The 17,924-nt window shown below is 34.3% G+C and overlaps 1 protein-coding gene across 3 annotated transcripts in view; it reads right to left on the reverse strand.

Moving 5' to 3' along the window:
• LOC123524655 (protein zyg-11 homolog B-like) overlaps nucleotides 1–17,924 on the reverse strand; it is an 87,123-nt gene that overhangs the window by 39,943 nt on the left and 29,256 nt on the right. For all 3 annotated transcript variants that reach the window (XR_008370240.1, XR_008370241.1, XM_053538636.1), the window contains exon 3: nucleotides 1,842–1,953. Coding sequence is in view for 1 of the 3 variants with exons in the window: in XM_053538636.1 (XP_053394611.1) it covers nucleotides 1,842–1,953 (112 nt within the window). In the remaining 2 variants the exon portion in view is untranslated. The remainder of the gene's footprint in view (nucleotides 1–1,841; nucleotides 1,954–17,924) is intronic.

The raw sequence follows: 17,924 nt of genomic DNA on the forward strand, positions 1-17,924 counted from the left end.
AGGAATCAATCCAGCTCAGTGCTGTTCCACGAACGCCATACTGCTTGTTTAACACATCAACAAGAATGTCACGATCTACAGTATCAAAAGCGGCACTGAGATCGATGGCAAATAGCGCCGTAACTTCTTTCTTCTCCATAGCATCCAGTAAATCATTTACAAGACGTAACAGTGCTGATTCGCAAGAATGGTTTTTCCTGTAAGCAGATTGGTTTTTTGGCAGAAGATTGTGTTTGTTTACATGATCATTGAGTCTGAACAGAGCTGCTTTTTCACTTAATTTTGACAGAAACGATAGATTACTAACAGGCCTGTAGTTTGCGAATTCAAGTTCCAGTCCCATTTTCTTCAACAAAGGTCTTACAATTGCCTGTTTCCATTTTGTTGGAAAGATGCCGTCGCGCAACGACAAATTAACCAATTTGGTAATAACAGGCAACAGCTCATCCAAGTATGATTTTAGCACTTTTGTTGGTAGAATATCAAGTTCACATGATTTTGTCTGTAGTTGGTTTATAAGTTTTCTAACTTCTTCCTCGCTCAGATCTTTAAAATTGTCAAAACAAGGAATATCTTTTTCGCATGGTTGAAACTTATCGAAATGTTTCAACGATTCTCGAATTTTTTCGATTTTATTCATGAAATGGTCTGCAAATTTCTCAGCCAGTGTACTGTCATGTCCAGTTGGCATAGGGTTCTCAGACCTAGTGCCTGTTGTCTCAGATACAAATTGATAAAGCTTTTTCGAGTCACCTTTTGCATTAAGAACTTTTTCACTCAGAGATGATTTTTTCTCATGTTTGAGTTCTTTTTCGTAGTTTTTACGTGCTGTTTTGAAGGCTTCATGCAGATGTGATTGTCTATGTTTCTTCCACAAACGTTCCGATTTGCGAGCCACTCTTTTAAGGTGAAGAAGTTCTTCTGTGAACCAGGGTTTTGGAGCGCGATGGATGATTGTTTTTTCTATTAATGGTGCGTGTGAGTTCATAATCTTTTCTACTACTCTGAAATTCTTCAACAAAAAGGTCGACATTATCACTTTCGACTGTCATTTTTCTCAGATCGCTTGAAAATGTGTTCGTATCCATGTCTTTGAAATTTCTAAAGAGCACCACCTCACTTGTTATATTTTCCTTTCTAACATTTGTCACAATTTTGACTGCACAGTGATCAGAAATATATGGACCCTGTTCACAAGAAACTACTTCAACACCATTTACAACTTCCGTAAGGACCAAATCAAGAATGTCACCACCAGTGTGTGTACTAAATTGTACATGTTGTTGTAAACCCATGGCGTACAAAGAATTATTGAAATCTGTTACTGCATTTGTGTCATCGTGGATGTGAAGATTTAAGTCACCCATGACCATTACATTTGAGTACTGTGATAGTACTCCCTCCATATATTGAAAGAAGTCTGTGACGAACTGGGAACAAGTGGATAAAGACGGAGGTCTGTAAATCCCAACTACATGCATAGTAATGTTCTTGAAAATCAACTGTCAAATACCATATTCAAAACTGTGAGAATTTCCTGCCGAAAGTTTGCGCATGTTTACAGCTAATCTACACGTCAGTGCAACACCACCACCCACCCTATTTTGCCTGTTCGTAACACTCAGTTTGTAGCCATTTTGATTTAGATCAGACGTTTCATATTGGTGTTGTTTGTCGTCTGAAAACCAAGTCTCTGTAAGAAGAGCAAAATCTATCTTTCTAACACCACATGGTCTGTTAACTTGTTAAGGTCATTGCAAGGTCATTGCAAAATGAGTTGCAATTATTAAGGGGCAGGCCAGTCAAATCAGAGATTGTGACAAATAAGAAATAAAACTTACCACAAGTTCCTGCTGGAACACTGAACTGTCTGTGTCCATAAATATGCAGAACTTGCAAGCTTGAGTAAGGGACAGGCCTATGAATCTCAGATTGTGACTCTGTATAAACTCTCTGTAATGTAAAAACAAATAAAACTGAAAAGAGATTACTTGATAAAAATGCCAACAAGAGGGCCATTATGGCTCTATATTGCTCACATGAATAAACAAATTACTGTGAAATCATTAATATTCGTGGGGGACTAATTTTCGTGGATTTCGGTTGAGTCAATCCATGAAATTTAATCCGATCGAACAAGTAAAATTCCCTGTTACTACTAGACCAGCAGACAAACTTCTACCTTTGTTCAGGTAAAATATATTGTTCTTCTTGGACATGTCTCTCTTAAGTAGAATAGTACTATTATCTAGATAAACAGGAAAAGAACCAAGTGTTCTGTTTAGGCCGTAATCAAAAAATAGTTTGTTTGCAGTAATGCTACCCGAAGTTTTTAGCATGGGTAGGTAGGAAGGTAATTTTTTTTTGCATTTAATCATATAGGGGGAAAAAATTCATCTGACTGGCCAGAAAAAAAAGTTGGGTCGCAGTCATTTTCAGCTGTAGGTCGTGTTACCGCAAACAAATGTCTTTTTTAATAATAGCCTTAGTGAAGGTCTTTATTATACAAGTTTGTCTGTATTTATAATGTATTTGAAACAATATTCCTGCCGTTAGTCACAAATAAGCACTCCTTGCTTTCTTATCTGCACTCTAACTGTACTGTTTTCTTTACAAAGAGTAATGGACAAACAAGTGCCAAGTGCAAGAAATTCTGGAAAAATCAATGACTACCATTAGCACTAAGGCCTAAGACCTATCTAATCAATTCGAAACCTGCAATAAAGACTGCAGTGCCTGACTACAAATGATTTAATCACCTATCTGTATCAGTTAAAAGACTTCTGATGACCTAGAAGTGTCTAGCAATTACATGAGAACAGTCTTTTTAACAGTGTTAAACCTGCAAGACAATGAAGAAATCAGTAGAGTTTATAGGACAGCCAGTAATCAAGAGCAAATTTTGAAATATTTATGTCTTCAATCAGTGTGTTTTAACCTTCAGCCTGCTGCCGGCAAGTGATTATGTTGATCATGGTCTGCACTGTTTGCTATTCAGTCAGTAAATTTTTAGTGAAACCCCTTTGAATGATAAATGGTACTGCCCAAACTGAATGACAGACCAGTCCATTTTAGAAATTTAGAAGGGTAAAGGTTAATATACAGATTATAAAAGTTTTTTTGTTTGTTATTTTTTTTTTTTTTGTTGGATTAAACGTCGCACCGACACGTGATAGGTCATATAGTGACTTTCCAGCTTTTTAATGGTGGGGGAAGACCCCAGGTGCCCCTTCGTGCATTATTTCATCACGAGCAGGCACCTGGGTAGAACCACCGACCTTCCGTAAGCCAGCTGGATGGCTTCCTCACATGAAGAATTCAACACCCCGAGTGAGGCTCGAACCCACATTGATGAGGGGCAAGTGATTTGAAGTCAGCGACCTTAACCACTCGGCCACGGAGGCCCCTATAAAAGTTAATGATAATCTTTTATTTTGAGACACTTAATGAAGAGATAGTCAGGTATTTCTTTGAAGAACCAGATCCATGATTGATCTGTTCCATTTTACTTTAATAATCAAAGGGAACAGAAATACGTGTAGGTTGCTTTGTGGAATTAGATCTTGCTGCGGCTATATATATATATGAAATCGTGAAAACATTTGACAAATTGGCTAATCAAGAATCTGCATACTTAACTCAAATTACCTTGCCTTCTACATATAGACTAAAATAATGAGCGACGTCAAAAAAAAAGACAAGAGCACTGCCTTGTGGGTGCAGACACTCATCTGATTTTTTGGTCTCTGTATAATATTTTCCAAGTCCAAAAGGAACCATAATTCTTGCAAAAAACAGGATGGAGTTATGTGTCTTGCTGTACAGAGTCAGCTTTTGATGGTGAACAAGTGTTGCAAGCTTTAAAGCAATAGCTTTGATAGTTTAAGAGAAAAGCTGACCTAAACAGAAAACCAAGAAATCTGATTTTCTAAGTCCAAAAATGGCCATACATGTAATTCTTGCAAAAAGCAATGTAGAGTTATGGTACTTGTTGTACAGAGTCAGCTTTTAATGGCGAATAACTTCTCAAAGTACTTTAGCAATAGCTTTGACCGTTAAGGAGAAAAGTTGACCTAAATGTAAAACTTATCCAAAAAATCTGATATTTTCCAAGTCCAAAAGGGTCCATAATTCTTGCAAAAAGCAGGATGGAGTTATGTTTCTTGCTGTACAGAGTCAGCTATTGATGGTAAACAAGTGCTGCTAGTTTTAAGCAATAGCTTTGATAGTTTAGGAGAAAAGCTGACCTAAACATAAAACTTAACCAGGCAATGCCAACACTGACGCCAATCAAGTGATGACAATAACTCATATTTTTTTTTCAAAAAATCAGATGAGCTAAAAAATGAAATGTGGCATTTAACAGAAATTTTAAGGTGTTATGCTCACCTGGTCATGAAAACTGCACACCCACATTGTCAAAGTAAGAATTTTTTGTATCTATTTTAACTTTAAAGTATATATCAGTAAAATATGGAAATGATTCATCATGTTCATAGGATTTTATTTAAGAAATAATATATATCTCATTTTGTGATAAGTCGCTGAATAAAATCATTGTTTGGAGTTCAGATGCGAAGGAATTATGTCAAGAGACTGCAGCCACAGTGATCTAATAATACGCTTCTGAACTACAAACAATGATTTTATTCAAAACAAATCAATTATTTCGATCCTAAAACATTATTACGGATTTTTAAGTATGTCCTTGACTACATCCAGAACAAGAGGGCCATGATGGCCCTATATCGCTCACCTGTTATCATTGCACTTGAGGACAAGAAGGTCCTCAGTAAAATCATTTAAGTCCAAAGGACAGGAACAACAATGGGAAGAAATTTAACCAAAAAGAAAAAACAATTCTTACAAGGTACAGATATGTCAAAATGCACCTAAAAATTGGAGGTACCATCCATGTTGTACCACAGAAAAGTGGTCTCGGTTTTTCCCTACGGCCAATAATAAAAAAGTTACTAAAAATAAGCTATTTATAGTAACGTAAAAGGGAAGTAATTAAAAAAAAATATTGTAAGTGAACAAAAGAAGGCTCTGCCAAATAAATCTGTTGACATAAATGAAATTTCAGATCAGTATCTTCATTAGTTACGCAGATATACCCATTTTAATTTGAAATAATGGGAGGTAATTTGACATAAAATCAGTCCATAGTTATCTACCCTGATTGTCTCAGTCCAACTAATGACAATAATGAAATTTCAAATAAGTCCTATAAGGACTTACTGATATAAATCCATTCTGATTACAATCAGGGGAGGTAATCAGATAGTAAACTAGAACTGTCACAGGAGTGACTCATACCCCCATCCTACGGTCTTGTCACAGAAGAATGGCAACCATAAGAAATCTTAAAAATACTTAGTCTTTGGAGTACTTCATCCTGGGCTTCCACATATAAGTAATACTAGTATAGTAATACTAGTAAATATAAAAAATCTCTAATATTTGAGATACACTAAAAGTGAATACAAAAAAGTGTCAAACCGACCCATGTTACCACAGAAAAATGTATTTACTTTTTACATAGGACTTATAATAAAAAAGTTAGAAAAATACCTAAAATACTGAAAATCTAAAAATAGGATTTCTAAAAACAGACTAATTCCTGGAATTTAAGGGGAAGAAACTCAGTACAAAAGTTAAACAAGAGGGCCATGATGGCCCTATATCGCTCACCTGTTATCATTGCACTTGAGGACAAGTAGGTCCTCAGAAAAAATATCTAAGTCCAAAGGACAGGAACAACAAAGGGAAGAAATTTAACCAAAAAGAAAATAAAAATTCTTACAAGGTACAGATATGTCAAAATACACCTAAAAATTGGAGGTACCATCCATGTTGTACCACAGAAAAGTGGTCTCGGTTTTTCCCTACGCCCAGTAACAAAAAAGTTACTAAAAATAAGCTATTTATAGTAACGTAAAAGGGAAGTAATTGAAAATTTTTTTTATTGTAAGTGAACAAAAGAAGGATCTGCCGAATAAATCTGTTGACATAAATGAAATTTCAGATCAGTATCTTCATTAGTTACGGAGATATATCCATTTTAATTTGAAATAAAGGGAGGTAAAATCAGTCCATAGTTATCTACCCTGATTGGCTCAGTCCAACTAATGACAATAATGAAATTTCAAATAAGTCCTATAAGTACTTACTGATATAAATCCATTTTGATTACAATCACGGGAGGTAATCAGATATAAAATAATTCTGAACCTACGCTTGAATCTGATTTGTCATGGAATCCAAGAATTATTGTTGTTGAAGATATTTTGGAAGTTTCTATCAAATAAAACCATAAATGAAGTCTCTATATGGCTGCAAAAGCCAAAATAGCCAATTTTGGACCTTTCAGGGGCCATAACACTGGAACCAATAAAGAAATCTGGCCAGTTCAAGAAAAGGAACCAAGATCTTGTGGTGATACAAGTTGTGTGCAAGTTTGGTTAAAATCAAATCATAAATGAAGCTGCTATTGTGCAGACAAGGTCAAAATAGCTAATTTTGGCCCTTTCAGGGGCAATAACTTTGGAACCCATTAAGGGATCTAGCTGGTTCAACTAAGGAATCAAGATCTTATGGTGATACAAGTTTTGTGCAAGTTTGATTAAATTCAAATCATAAATGAAGCTGCTATTGTGCAGACAAGGTCAAAATAGCTCATTCTGGCCCTTTCAGGGGCCATAACTCTGGAACCCATAAGGGAATCTCGCCAGTTCAAGAAAGGAACCAAGATCTTATGGTGATACAAGTTGTGTGCAAGTTTGGTTAAAATCAAATCATAAATGAAGCTGCTATTGTGCAGACAATGTCAAAATAGCTAATTTTGGCCCTTTCAGGGGCCATAACTCTAGAACCCATAATGGGATCTGGCCAGTTCAAGAAAGGAACCGAGATCTTATGGTGATACAAGTTGTGTGCAAGTTTGGTTAAAATAAAATCATAAATGAAACCACTATCGTGCAGACAAGAAATTGTTGACGGACGGACGGACGCACGCACTGACGGACTGACGACGAACAAAGGGTGATCACAAAAGCTCACCTTGTCACTATGTGACAGGTGAGCTAAACAACAGCACCGCCTTGTGGGTGCTGACGCTCATCTGATTTTTTTGTATAATAGAAATATTGTCCTACCCATGATTTTCTAAGTCTAAAAAGGGCCATCATTCTTGCAAAAAGCAGGATAGAGTTATGTTTCTTGATGTACAGTGTCCACTTATGATGGTGAAAAACTGTTGCAAGTTTTAAAGCAATAGCTTTGATAGTTTATGAGAAAAGTTGCCTTAAACATAATACTCAACCAAGAAAATGATTATGTAAGTCCAAAAGGGGCAATAATTATTGCAAAAAGCAGGATGGAGTTATGTTGCTTGCTGTACAGGGTCAGCAATGATGAACAAGTGTTGCAAGTTTCAAAGCAATAGCTTTGATAGTTTAAGAGAAAAAGTTGACCTAAACATAAAACTTAACCAAGAAATCTGATATTTTCTAAGTCCAAAAGGGGCCATAAATCTTGCAAAAAGCAGGATGGAGTTATGTTTCTTGCTGTACAGGGTCAGCTTATGATGGTGAACAAGTGTTGCAAGTTTTAAAGCAATAGCTTTGATAGTTTAGGATAAAAGCTGACCTAAACATAAAACTTAACCAAGAAAACTGATTTTCTAAGTCCAAAAGGGGCAATAATTCTTGCAAAAAGCAAGATGGAGTTATGTTTCTTGATGTACAGGGTCTGCTTATGATGGTGAACAAGTATTCCAAGTTTCAAAGCAATAGCTTTGATAGTTTAGGAGAAAGGTTGACCTAAACATAAAACTTAAGCAAGAAATTTGATATTTTCTAAGTACAAAAGGGGCCATAAATCTTGCAAAAAGCAAGATGGAGTTATGTTTCTTGCTATACAGGGTCAGCTTATGATGGTGAACAAGTATTCCAAGTTTCAAAGCAATAGCTTTGACAGTTTAGGAGAAAAGCTGACCTAAACATAAAACTTAACCAGGCAACGCCGACGCCGACAACTGCTCAAGTGATGACAATAACTCATCATTTTTTTCCAAAAAATCAGATGAGCTAACAAGAGGGCCATGATGGCCCTATATCGCTCACCTGTTATCATTGCACTTGAAGGACAAGAAGGTCCTCAGAAAAAATATCTAAATCCAAAGGACAGGAACAACAAAGGGAAGAAATTTAACCAAAAAGAAGAAAAAAATTGTTACAAGGTATAGATATGTCAAAAAACACCTAAAAATTGGAGGTACCATCCATGTTGTACCACAAAAAAGTGGTCTCGCTTTTTCCCTATGGCCAATAATAAAAAAGTTGCTAAAAATAAGCTATTTATAGTAATGTTAAAGGGAAGTAATTAAAAAAAAATATTGTAAATGAACAAAAGAAGGATCTGCCAAATAAATATGTTGGCATAAATGAAATTTCAGATCAGTATCTTCATTAGTTACGGAGATATATCAATTTTAATTTGAAATAAAGGGAGGTAATTTGACATAAAATCAGTCCATAGTTATCTACCCTGATTGTTTCAGTCCAACTAATAACAATAATGAAATTTCAAATAAGTCCTATAAGGACTTACTGATGTAAATCCATTTTGATTACAATCAGGGGAGGTAATCAGATATAAAATAACTCTGGAACCTACGACTGGATCTGATTTGTCATGGAATCCAAGATTTATTGTTGTTGAAGATATTTTGGAAGTTTGTATCAAATAAAACCATAAATGAAGTCTCTACATGGCTGCAAAAGCCAAAATAGCCGATTTTGGACCTTTAAGGGGCCATAACTCTTGAACCCAAGATAGAATCTGGCCAGTTCAAGAAAGGAAGCAAGATCTTGTGCTGATACAAGTTGTGTGCAAGTTTGGTTAAAATCAAATCATAAACGAAGCTGCTATTGTACAGACAAGGTCAAAATAGCTAATTTTGGCCCATTCAGGGGCCATAACTCTTGACCCCATTATGGGATCTGGCCAGTTCAAGAAAGGAACCAAGATCTTATGGGGATACAAGTTTTGTGCAAGTTTGATTAAAGTCAAATCATAAATGAAGCTGCTATTGTGCAGACAAGGTCAAAATAGCTAATTCTAGCCCTTTCAGGGGCCATAACTCTGGAACCCATAATGGAATCTCGCCACTTCAAGAAAGGAACCAAGATCTTATGGTGATACAAGTTGTGTGCAAGTTTGGTTAAAATAAAATCATAATGGAAATTATTTTAGAATTAAAATAATTTAATTTATTTTTTCTCAAATTGTTGCTCCTTAGTTACCGTCTGCTAGTTTATTAAATTGTCGTCTGTTTTCGTAGATAAACGTGTCATCGATATTGTTACACTTGGCTGATCTGAACTGGTTCCTATTGATACTGGTACCCAGTCGATATAATATAAATACCAATATCTCGTGCAGTTCTCTCACATTTTGCTAGCTACACCGTCGGTAACGTCAAAACTATTTACATGTTTTGATTTATCATTGCAATGCCTCGTGGTCAAAGGCGGGAACTGATATTTCGGAGGAATCCTTGCAACAGAAATATTCTGCAGTATGCTCCTCAGGACAATGGCAAGAGGGATGCTAGGTGCAGATGCTTTAGAAGAGAATGTTGTTGACGGTGTTACCAATCTTCTGCCGGTATGTCGAAAAATAATATCACAGATTTAGTAGATTGTTTGTTGTTCAAACATAGAGCCTTAGGTTTTTTCATAATATTCACGAATGGGGTGTGGTGACGCAAATATATATCTACGTACGCGTCTACAGGCTATCCTTTTGACTCTATTTTGGCATACAATATCAGTAAACTCGGTTCCACGGTTATTCAAATTTTACTGTGTATATAACTTTTGATGACATAAGGCAAAATGTACTACACTTAGCTCGCAAAATCAAAGGTGTTTTATATACACAAATGTATAATTTGATTTAATAGTCGCTATTTTGACAGGCGTCTCTGTTCATAGTCATGATTTCCATGCTTTTTCAGCGTCAATTTAAGGTTATAAGGTAGAACTGGAGCAGGTGTCTAACAACAGTTCGTTTTTGTAAACATCATGTTTGTAAAATTAGATGTAGTTTTTGTATCCTAGCTACGATTTTCATATTTTGATATTTATAAGAATTTTGCATGTAGAGAAATATTTGTTTTGAAAACTTGTGGTACGAATGACCTAGTAATAGAACTGTATTTGACATTTCTTTACAAACTTTACGCTCGACAGATGTTTACTTAGCGATTCCGGGTCAGCTTTAATTAAATGTTAAGGCGAGTAGATAAATTAGGTATTACAACCGAAATGCACAGTCAAAAGTCCGTATTTTGCAAGGGTTTGGTAGTTAATCTGAATAGTTATTAGCGCATTGAATGTACAGAAAAATATTAATTTTTTTTTTTTGAGAAATCTACTAATGAATTCATCACTTACATTTCAGTATACCAGGTATTCTTACAAAATTGATGAGATATTGCATTATATGTATAACTTCAGAGATCCCGCATTGCGTTAGAAGAACTTATTCATTCACGAGTTATGACGATCAATTTCTTTTACGTCAAAGCACTTCAGCCTCATGGTCTAAGTCAAACAATAATTTATGGGCCATTACATGCTGGTTAAACCAGTTAACATCAGTTTTTATGCATATGTATTATGACTGTAATTTCTGTAATCGTACGTGGTTTATTCGCAAATTTGCTTACGATGTAAAGTGTACAAATTTCAACGCGCATATAAAGTCTTTAAGTAATCAAAAGTTTTCGTCTTTTTGTTCGAGCTTCATTTCATAAAGGATCACTTCTCAGATTCTGTCAGTTTAGGAAACATAACAGTTGGAACATCTTAATCTCTTACACAAACTGTCTTCTAATTTCATTGAATTGCTATGTTCACTTTAACAGTAATAGTTAAATACGTTTCACTGAAATCAGAATAATCAATACGCAAATTTAAAATAATATTGAAACTGACCGAGTAGCCGGTCCCACTGCTAAATTTCAAGATTTCAGTAAAATGTTTCATTTCACAAAAATATTTCAGGTGAATATAGAGGAACTCACCATTTATCATACAATGAACTATCTTATTAACGGTTAATATAAATGGGTTCAATAAATAGGTCACTTCGGATCTCAGTTTACGTCATTCATGCGCAGCAGGTTCAATTTAACCATTTATAAATAGTTTACGTTATGTAGCATAGAAGTATGTCAAAACATTAAATTCACAGGCGAACACAAATTAAAACTTATTTGTAGATACACGAGGACGTTGACATATCAATTAAAGTCGCTTTCATTTGTAACTTAACCAGGTACATAACATTTGAATAGTTTGCTAGATTTTAGAATCTGCATAAATCAAAGTTGAACACTAATAAATTGTCACATTTCTAAGATTGTACCGGTTCGTCACGATGACAATTTTTACCGGTCAATCTTTACTCGCCGTTTTTGGTCTGACAAAACTATATCATCATACAAGAATTAGGATATTTAACAATGTTATGATTTTTACAAAAAAAAAAAAAAATCAGTTGGATTTCAGTTTTTTCTGTTACAAACTAAGTTTTATAATTTTGTCTTTTGATAGTACCCGGGTGAATATTCCGATTTTGGTATTTATTTTCACCGTCACTGATGACTTGATTTATGATACAGACTTGGATTTACAGCAAACATAACATTGACGGAATTGTTTCCAATCTTAGCGGCGATTGTGGTTTGGGGATCAGACTTATTAAACAACTGCTGAATAATAAGTAATAAATCTAAAAACTCTTTTGCCTCAATAGGGCAGTTATAAGTATCTTATACAAACTATCCTGTAGTTGTCAGATTTTATTGCTTTCCTATATACGCTGAACATGTACCAGGTCGTCACGATGACATTTTTGGTTTAAGTTATTCAGATTCAGATAAGCAGCTCCTGATGTAGATCCATAGAGTTCGAACATTGTTACAATCTTAAATAAAAGTAGCACTTATACCTCGGTTACATACAATACAGCTATTAAATCATTATAAAAAAAAAAAAAATAAAAAATAAAAAAATCACTTACCGTTTACCTTAACAATGACCGATATCAACCCACCACATTATTTTCTTATAGTGTATGTTGTTTTGTGAAAGACGAATTTAACTTGCATTACAGGCTTAAAATCCTACCCCGCTGCTATTCAATTAATTCTGTTGTGTGTATGCAACCATGATTATAATAGGCACGTACCACACTGTTGCACGCAAAACTAATGGTATTTCATATAGAATTATATATAAAATAGACTCTATTTTGACAGGTGTCACTGTTCATAGTCGGGATTTTCTTGCTTTTTCAGTTAAGATTCAAGGTTAAAATGTAGGACGGGAGCAGGGCTTTAAATTAATTTCACATGCGACTGCTTCCCGTGCACGATATACGAGGAATACGAGTTGAAAATATGTTAGACTTTGTTTATTGTATCATACTTTGGTTTGTTTATGTGAGCAAACGATTAACATACAAATTGTTCAAGTTTCAGACTTGTCCGTAGTTGAGAACAAATATGTGTATATAAAATTTCAAAACAATGAAATATGTATCTATCAAAACCCGTTATTTCAGAATTAAGGAGTAGAAATCGGGTCACATAAATTTTTCTATAGGCACAGACAAAATGTCTTCTGTATGTGCATTAATTATCTCAATTAATAGAGAAATGATCGTAAATTCAGGACTTCTACTCGTTAATCTGGAGTAAAATGTCAGTTTTTTCTTTTTTCTGCCGTTTCAGCCAAATCTTTAAAAGGGGAGCTTGTACTGTCTAATTGTTGATGCAAGTTATATCAAAATCATAGCTTTGGAAGTGGTAAGATTAGATTTAGTAATATATGGCCTACCGCAAGTTAGTTTATTCAGGTGGCAAATTCATTATAATTAGGCTCGATATTGATGCTATGCCACATTTTGTTTCGGTCAGATGAAATACAGTATAAGAAAGTAGGACTACAGTTTTTTGGTGATTACATAACGTACGTCGCACGCTATTTTGCACAAATGCGTAACGTTATTTTGACGTCAGTTTGACGTACAAATTACTAATTGAGAAAATAAATAGCAAAAAATGCGTTGAGATAAATCTGCATATTCTTTGATGGTATCGTAATTTACAGTTATTGCTTTGAACACATTGTTATTGTTATTTATCTTTTTTGTTATTTATGTTTTTATCATTAATTATTACCGCCCGTTTCTTCAAATTAAATATATATGCATTTTAAACTGCAATTAATTTTATCATGCTGTACCGTGTTGATCGCAAACATAAATATCAACTTCCGGACGTTAACAAACCTAGCATCAACAGTGATCAGGATGATTATAACCGACAAAGAGGCAGTGCTGTCGCACGAAAATATTTGAAAAAAAAAAAATAGTTTCATTAAATCGTAAAGCAGTTAATTTTAGAACTTTTTATGCATTTAAGTATATAACAGGTCCTGTGGGTTTAAAACTTTTTCATGCTAAATTCAGTTTTGTACTCTGACTTTTGTTTAAAACAACACCAAAAATTTAATTCTAACACGACCAACAAATAACCCTACAAACAGGAAGAAACTCAGACAACGGTTATTTTGCGATAATACTGTGCGTGCAGTGACGTCATCCGATCCAGGTGCGTAGCACGGTCGTTAAACGTAGTTACCTTTTTTTCTAACACTGTTAATACTAGTATGTCTTGTTAGAATCGAAATAACAAATTCGCAAGTGTGATTTATCATAGGATAACCCGATTTTTTCTTTCTTATGCGAAACAATATATCACTCAGTATGAACTGTGCCATGAGAAAACCAGCATAGTGCGTTTGCGACCAGCATGAATCCAGACCAGCCTGCACCTCCGCTCAGTCTGGTCGGGATCCATACTCTTCGCTTTCAAAGCCTATTGGAATTAGAGAAACTGTTAGCGAACAGAATGGATCCTGATGCGCAGGCTGGTCTGGATTCATGCTGGTTGCAACCGCACTATGTTTGTTTTTCTCGTGGCGCGGCTCTTATATTCTTATGCATAAGAAATCAAAAGACGTGTTATCTTACGTTAAACAACGATTGGGAAGTTATTATTTCATAAAGAAATTATTTAGGCCTATAACCAGTTCTCAACCAGCTTAAGTACCGTTTAAATAACACCTTTTTTATTCACATCATGTGCGACACTACAAATGAAAAATGTTTCGTGCTCAAAATGAAATAAAATGTTAAAAAAAAGTTTAATAATCTCAGTGCTTTGGGCAAACTTACATAGATCTATAGACATAGTGTGCACTATCATAATAAATAAATAAATAACGGCGTTATCGATTAAATTTTGTTTATTGTCTTTATTAAGGACCGAGTATTATAAGCAGGAAAAAAACATAGTTCGGTATCTAAGTTTGATGATTTCTTTATATCTATTCAAAATACATGTAAAGCATCAAAATGTCAAATCAGCTTTTTATATTTTATATTTGTGCGGAAAACCTTGAAACTTCACATCGATATTAGTCACAGTTCTGCATCTGGCGTTCACGTTTCTGTTCAAGTGGCCGTTTTTTTTTTCTTTTGGCGGTACCACTCTCGCCTCTCCGCAATGCTCAGACAAGGGTGGGGTGGGGGATGTGGGGAGGGTGTATCACACTTCATTTGTGTAAATATCAATAAGATAGAGTAATCATTGACAAAATTCATAACATTTGAATATCTACTACGTACAGACACTGACCGACATAATCTCTAGTAAGACAGACAGATAAACAGACATGCTGAAGGAACAAATCTTTCAGGCTGACTAAATGAATGATCAAGTAAATAATTACCAACTGGTCATGAATTCGTGCATACTTATCGGCTATTCAACTGCCAAAAGACACGCGGATGGATTGAATGGTCGATTGAATGTTGCGTTTCATTATTTGTTACGTATATTCATTTATATCTATTATTATTACCGCAGTAAATAATACACAATTTGCACATTTATTCGGGAAAAATAGAGCGAAAAAAACGAAACACTAAAAATTGGACGGCTATAGTTAAAATTCGGACACTAAGCTGTGTACGAACTTTTTCGAATTTTACATTAGCAAACGAAATATACAACAATGGAATGATATATAAAGATAAGTATGTCAAAACATACATTAATCTAGGTTATATGCTTATGAAAGAAATTTAATATACAATTTAGCTGCTTCAGGTCCTTTTTGATACAGTTTCTAGTTTTTCACTCCGTTAAAGACCTATATCCAAAAAGACATTTATGAATATGCTTTAAGAAAGCGAAAAGAAAAAAGGGTGTTGATAAGTTTGCAGTGGAATACAAGTCAACTGAAGATAAGTACCCTCATATTGCCGCATTTCAGAAAGCGATCCGCAGAATAAACACCGTACTTTCATTTTTGGGGTAATAAAAAATTAAAAAGAAAAAAAAAAACAATAATGAAAGGTATCCTCTTTTTTTGTTCCCGGGATTACTCGCAAATGCGCTAAAATGAAAAAAAAAAACAACAAAAAAACTCCATGTATTAGAGATCTTTACGACTGCGCTACACTGCGGAAGCGTATTTTTGACCGGAATTATGCTGTATAACATCAAAAAAAAAAGAAAAAAAAAAAAAAAAAAAAAACCCCAGCAAAACGACCTACGCGAGGGAGCAGTTATTGTGTGACTATGTGAGTGAGGGACTGCGGACGAAGCAGACTTCTTTTCATTTGAAATTATCAATTAAGACACCATGACTGTGCCTAATGATTTTTATTCTTTTTGTGTGCTCATTAGAACATAAAAGTATATTTCCCCCTCTTTGATTTATTATATTAGAAAAGTATCCAAGAGTGACTGTTCTACTTTGAAAGCTGTATAATTATGATACATACATGCATATGCGTTTATGATATGATAAAATCATGTTAATTCGACTCCGAGCAAAACTGCAAAATTGTCCTAACTAAGTGTAGATAAAAGTATTACTTTTATTCATTTAAACTTCGTAGGCTAACTGATCGCCTTAATTTTATCACGGTATTACAATTCCTCGAATGTAATGCATTCATATAGACCTGTAACACTGGTAAACGGGAAACGGAACATTTGATTAGTTCATAGATGGTAGGTCTGTATGAATATGTAATATAAATTCGTTGAGAAAGTAATTTAAAAATACTTCCATTTTCGTGGCACATCAAATAAAATGACGCTTGCCATGCAATTTTCTCTTTCTTTATAGGTCCAGTACAATTTTCTTACAGAACATTTTTTTTTTTTTTTTTTTTTTTTTGGGGGGGGGGGGGGGGGGGGGCGGGGGACTGGACCTTAGATTTAAATGTAAAAGTGATTTGTTCAAATTATCATTATGGTGGCATATTTCTGCATATGATAATCAGATAAGTTTCGCGAAAATGTATCGAGTTTTCAAGGAAAACATAAACAATTTCGCAAAAACATATAAGCTTTTCGCGAAAACATAAAAGTTTTTTCGAAAGGAAACTGCAAATATTAAGTGGATGAAGTTGTGTTAGTGCCCATTTCTGCATAAGAAAACCAGATAAGTTTTGCGAAAATGGACCAAATTTTCATGAAAACGGTAAAGTTTTCGCGAAAAATAAAATATTTTCGCGAAAACATTTTATTTTCACGAAAACTTTACCGTTTTTCATGAACGTTTAGTCCATTTTCGCGAAACTTATCTGGTTTCCCTATGCAGTAGTGGGCACTAACGCAATCTTTTTCCATTTAATATTTGCAGTTCTTTTTGTGAAAAGCTTTATGTTTTCGCGAAAATATTTCTGTTTTTCGTGAAATGTCGGTACATTTTCGCGAAACATCTGGTTATCGTATGCAGAAATATGCCATCATATATCATAGATTAGACGTTCATACTTTAAGTTTACTTCTAGGTACAATGTTCAGAATAAATTATTTCGAAGATACTGACAATATAGAAGACAGATAATAATATCTATAATATGCGTCACAAATTTGTAAAATGAACCAAATACTTTAAAGTTATTTAATGGAAATCGAGCTAACAAAATTATCAAAAACTTTGCGTTTTTATGTACAGCAAAGTGAAATTATACGACGTAACGTTATGCAATCTAATATTTGCAGCTTTACTGTAAACGATGTAATTTTTTCACAGAATGATGGTTCATGAAAGTTTTATACTAACAAGATAAGTCAGATATCTTTAGAAAGTTCATACAATGCACTTTTAGCCATCTGTAAAGATCAATGCCAACTTTCAATAATAACTCGCATAAAATGGGGAAACCACTTTTGAAATGGACTTTTGACGTAAATTTTAGTATGTAATTTTTAAAATATACCGTAGTCGTTTAATACTTGTTAATGATTATTGATTTAAACATGTACATACTTGTTAATGTATGCATTTTATGAAAGTATAAGTTTTTGGTATTTTTTCCGATAAATTATTACGGTATAATGAATAAATTCGCACCAGGATGACGAGCGTAACGCTTGTAGGAAAAGCCGTCAAGGTTTTGTTTAAGCAAATAAATACGGAAATGACGTGAAATAAACGCATTGAATGATGCGCGGCAAAATTCAATGTCGTCTGCTGGTTATTTTGTCCAGATATCTTTAAAATTGACAGATTTATCGTAAAAAAACCGACTGCCGTACTAACATCTTGTTACGCGTAACGTTACATTTTTCGTCATTTTTGTTGATGATAATTCGATTTTTTATGTATTTTACGATTATAAATTCTCTAAAAATTAAACGGGGAAAATTGTAATTAAAATTTTTTAATCACTGTAGTAAAAACATACACGGACGTCAGTTACTCATAATTTAAATAGCTGCATACACATCAACATGTATCTCGAAATCGCCTATGTGT

This window comes from Mercenaria mercenaria, chromosome 3, assembly GCF_021730395.1.
Source record: "Mercenaria mercenaria strain notata chromosome 3, MADL_Memer_1, whole genome shotgun sequence".
NCBI classification, from domain to species: domain Eukaryota; kingdom Metazoa; phylum Mollusca; class Bivalvia; order Venerida; family Veneridae; genus Mercenaria; species Mercenaria mercenaria.